A 2,642-nucleotide genomic window follows, 5' to 3' on the forward strand; every position below is an offset into this window, starting at 1 on the left:
GTTTACTCCTAAAAGGAAGTCAAAATGATACATTTTGGCTGTTTGAACTTCGAAGCGCTCCAGTATTGGTGTCGATTGTTTGCTAAATTTTTCTTATTTATTTTATTTTTATTGCATATTTGCGTCATAAACAACAACTGCCCTTATAGCTCAGTGGTAGAGCGTCAGTCTTGTAAACTGAAGGTCCGTAGTTCGAACCTGCGTGAGGGCAATTTACATAAATGTTTTATTTTTAAAATAATTTCTAAAATTAATCAAACGAATTAAATCGCCTTGGATCAGCAGTGCTTCTTATTTTACATATATTAAAATGGAACGTAGCGTTTCATAAATCCATTGTCGTCTAGTCCGGTTAGGATACCTGGCTTTCACCCAGGCGACCCGGGTTCAAATCCCGGCAATGGAAATTATTTTTTCCATTAAAACAATAAATGTTTATTGTGGAAAGGGGACATTCTTACATATTTCCTTTTTACTATAAAGTATGCTCCATTATTCCGTCTGATGCTATTTGTTGGTTTTCCAAGAAACCAAAAAAAACAATTGCACGAGCACACAGATCTTTCCTTGTTTTTTTTTCAATGTCAATCACTTCACTAGATCCGGTTACCACAAACAGACCATAGCCATCAAGTTAAAGACCAGTCCACCATGAATCCATCACTAGATCCAGTATGTGCATAAATTCACGAGTTCGGCCGTTATGCATCAAAGTCAACGGACATCCTCTCACCGGTCATCGTAAAGTCAACTCAATTGATTCCCTAACAAAAAAGAGAGTGAATGATTGGTTTAATTGTGCGAATGACTAAAGGTCGAACAGAGCTGAATTCGTATAGGGCTCTGTAGAGGCCTTCGCACCAGATTCATTTCGGTCAGGCAGCAACTTAATGCCCGATTCGACTTCCTCGTGCACCAAAATCCTCGATCATCAACAAAAGTCAACGCGTTAGGTTCATAATTAGGCTCGACCGGTGGCAGATCACGAACGAGCATTAACTCTATATTTACTCCGGCGATCTCTTTGCGGATCGTTGCAGGGCTCCGAGAATGGGCAGCGAGGAGGAGACGAAGAAGCGGCTTTCCGTCAACCTTCCATCCAAGCTCAAGATCCTGCTTCTGTGGCGTCGACCAATTTGGTCACCGTCTACCTCTGCTCCGGCGGAGGCGCCGCCAGCCCGCTCGACGGCGCTCTGTTCCTGGAGCTCAACGCGACGCAGCGGAAACTCGCGGATAGCCAAGTAGAGCTGGTGCAGCTCCAGAATCGGCTCGCCACCGCGAGCGGCCTCCTCGAGAACCTCCTCGGCGCCCAACGGCACGGAGATCGGGGGAGGGAGGAGGAGGAGGATTGGCCGGAGGAACTGAAGCTGGCCGTGGGCCCTCACAAGCTTCCTCTGGGTCGTAGCGGAAACCTCGGCACTGACGAGCTGTTCCCGGCGATGGGCTCTGCCTGCCGGCGGTTCCGAGAGGAGCTGACCCGGTACATGACGTACGAGGTGGGGAAGCAGTGCCCCTCCGACGCCGCCTTTGCGCAGCGCCTGATGCTGAAGGGCTGCGAGCCGCTTCCGCGGCGGCGCTGCCACCCGCCGTATCCGAAGGGGTAAATTTCCCCCAAATGGGAGACTATTTTTTATCCCCTGTTAATCCTCTGTTTCCGCCATTACAGGTATGTGGAACCGGCGGCGCTTCCGGAGAGCCTATGGACGACGCCGGCGGACACCAGTGTGGTGTGGGACGCCTACACCTGCAAGAACTACTCGTGCCTGGTGCAGAGAGGGCGGACGAAGGGCTCGAACGCCGACTGCAACGATTGCTTCGACCTTGAAGGGCGGGAGAAATCCCGGTGGCTGGCGGACGGCGAGGGGTTGGACTTCGGGATGGACGCGGTGCTGGCGGCGCGGCCGGAGGGGACGGTGCGGTTAGGGCTGGACATCGGCGGGGGGAGCGGGACATTCGCGGCGAGGATGAGGGAGCGGGGCGTCACCGTGGTATCGACCACCATGGACTTCGATGGGCCGTTCAACAGCTTCATCGCCGCCCGTGGGCTGGTGGCGCTCCACCTCACCGTAGCGCACCGCCTGCCGTTCTACGACCGCACGCTCGACATCGTCCACTCCATGCACGTCCTCAGCAACTGGATCCCCGACGCCGTCCTCGAGTTCGCGCTCTTCGACGTCTACCGGGTGCTGCGTCCCGGCGGCCTCTTTTGGCTCGACCACTTCTTCTGCTCCGGCGATCAGCTTGACGCCACGTACGGGCCGATGATAGGCCGGATCGGGTTCAGCAAGCTCCGGTGGGTGACTGGTCGGAAGCTCGACCGCGGCGTGGAGAAGAACGAGTGGTACCTCTCTGCTCTGCTGGAGAAGCCGTTGACTTTTACAATCTAGTACCACCGTAATGTTTGACGGAAAAAGTCAAATAGAATTTAAGTATGCCAAAATCTAAAAGTTAGATACTACTCTTTAAATTTTCATAATTTTAAATTGCGTCCTCTGACTTTTTACTAGTTCGGGTTATTTTTGATCCGAAGAGATGAAATTTCATTTCGTTGTCTTTCAAGTTCATCGTCTTTTTCACGAGATGTTGGAGCTTCAGATCAGCAACACCTTCAAATAAAGGTGTTAAACTTGGCCAGGGCTGAG

General features: G+C 51.7%; 2 protein-coding genes and 2 non-coding genes across 4 annotated transcripts in view; all 4 read left to right on the forward strand.

The window, feature by feature from the left end:
• LOC122013928 (transcriptional corepressor SEUSS-like) overlaps nt 1-1,707 on the forward strand; it is a 3,715-nt gene extending 2,008 nt beyond the window's left edge. The window contains exon 3 of the mRNA XM_042570139.1: nt 982-1,707. Within this exon, the coding sequence (XP_042426073.1) occupies nt 982-1,604 (623 nt within the window). The 3' untranslated portion in view covers nt 1,605-1,707. The remainder of the gene's footprint in view (nt 1-981) is intronic.
• TRNAT-UGU lies at nt 140-211 on the forward strand. The gene has a single exon. It is a non-coding gene; the product is annotated as a tRNA-Thr (tRNA).
• Nucleotides 333-406, forward strand: TRNAE-UUC. Its single transcript has one exon. It is a non-coding gene; the product is annotated as a tRNA-Glu (tRNA).
• On the forward strand, nt 1,632-2,432 carry LOC122017734 (probable methyltransferase At1g29790; the record flags this gene model as incomplete). The annotated part of the gene is made up of 1 exon (XM_042575415.1): nt 1,632-2,432. A coding segment is annotated over one exon (756 nt), but the record flags the coding sequence as incomplete, so codon positions are not given.
• Between the last annotated feature and the right edge of the window lie 210 nt (nt 2,433-2,642).

The sequence above is a fragment of the Zingiber officinale genome, chromosome 8B, assembly GCF_018446385.1.
Source record: "Zingiber officinale cultivar Zhangliang chromosome 8B, Zo_v1.1, whole genome shotgun sequence".
NCBI lineage: Eukaryota > Viridiplantae > Streptophyta > Magnoliopsida > Zingiberales > Zingiberaceae > Zingiber > Zingiber officinale.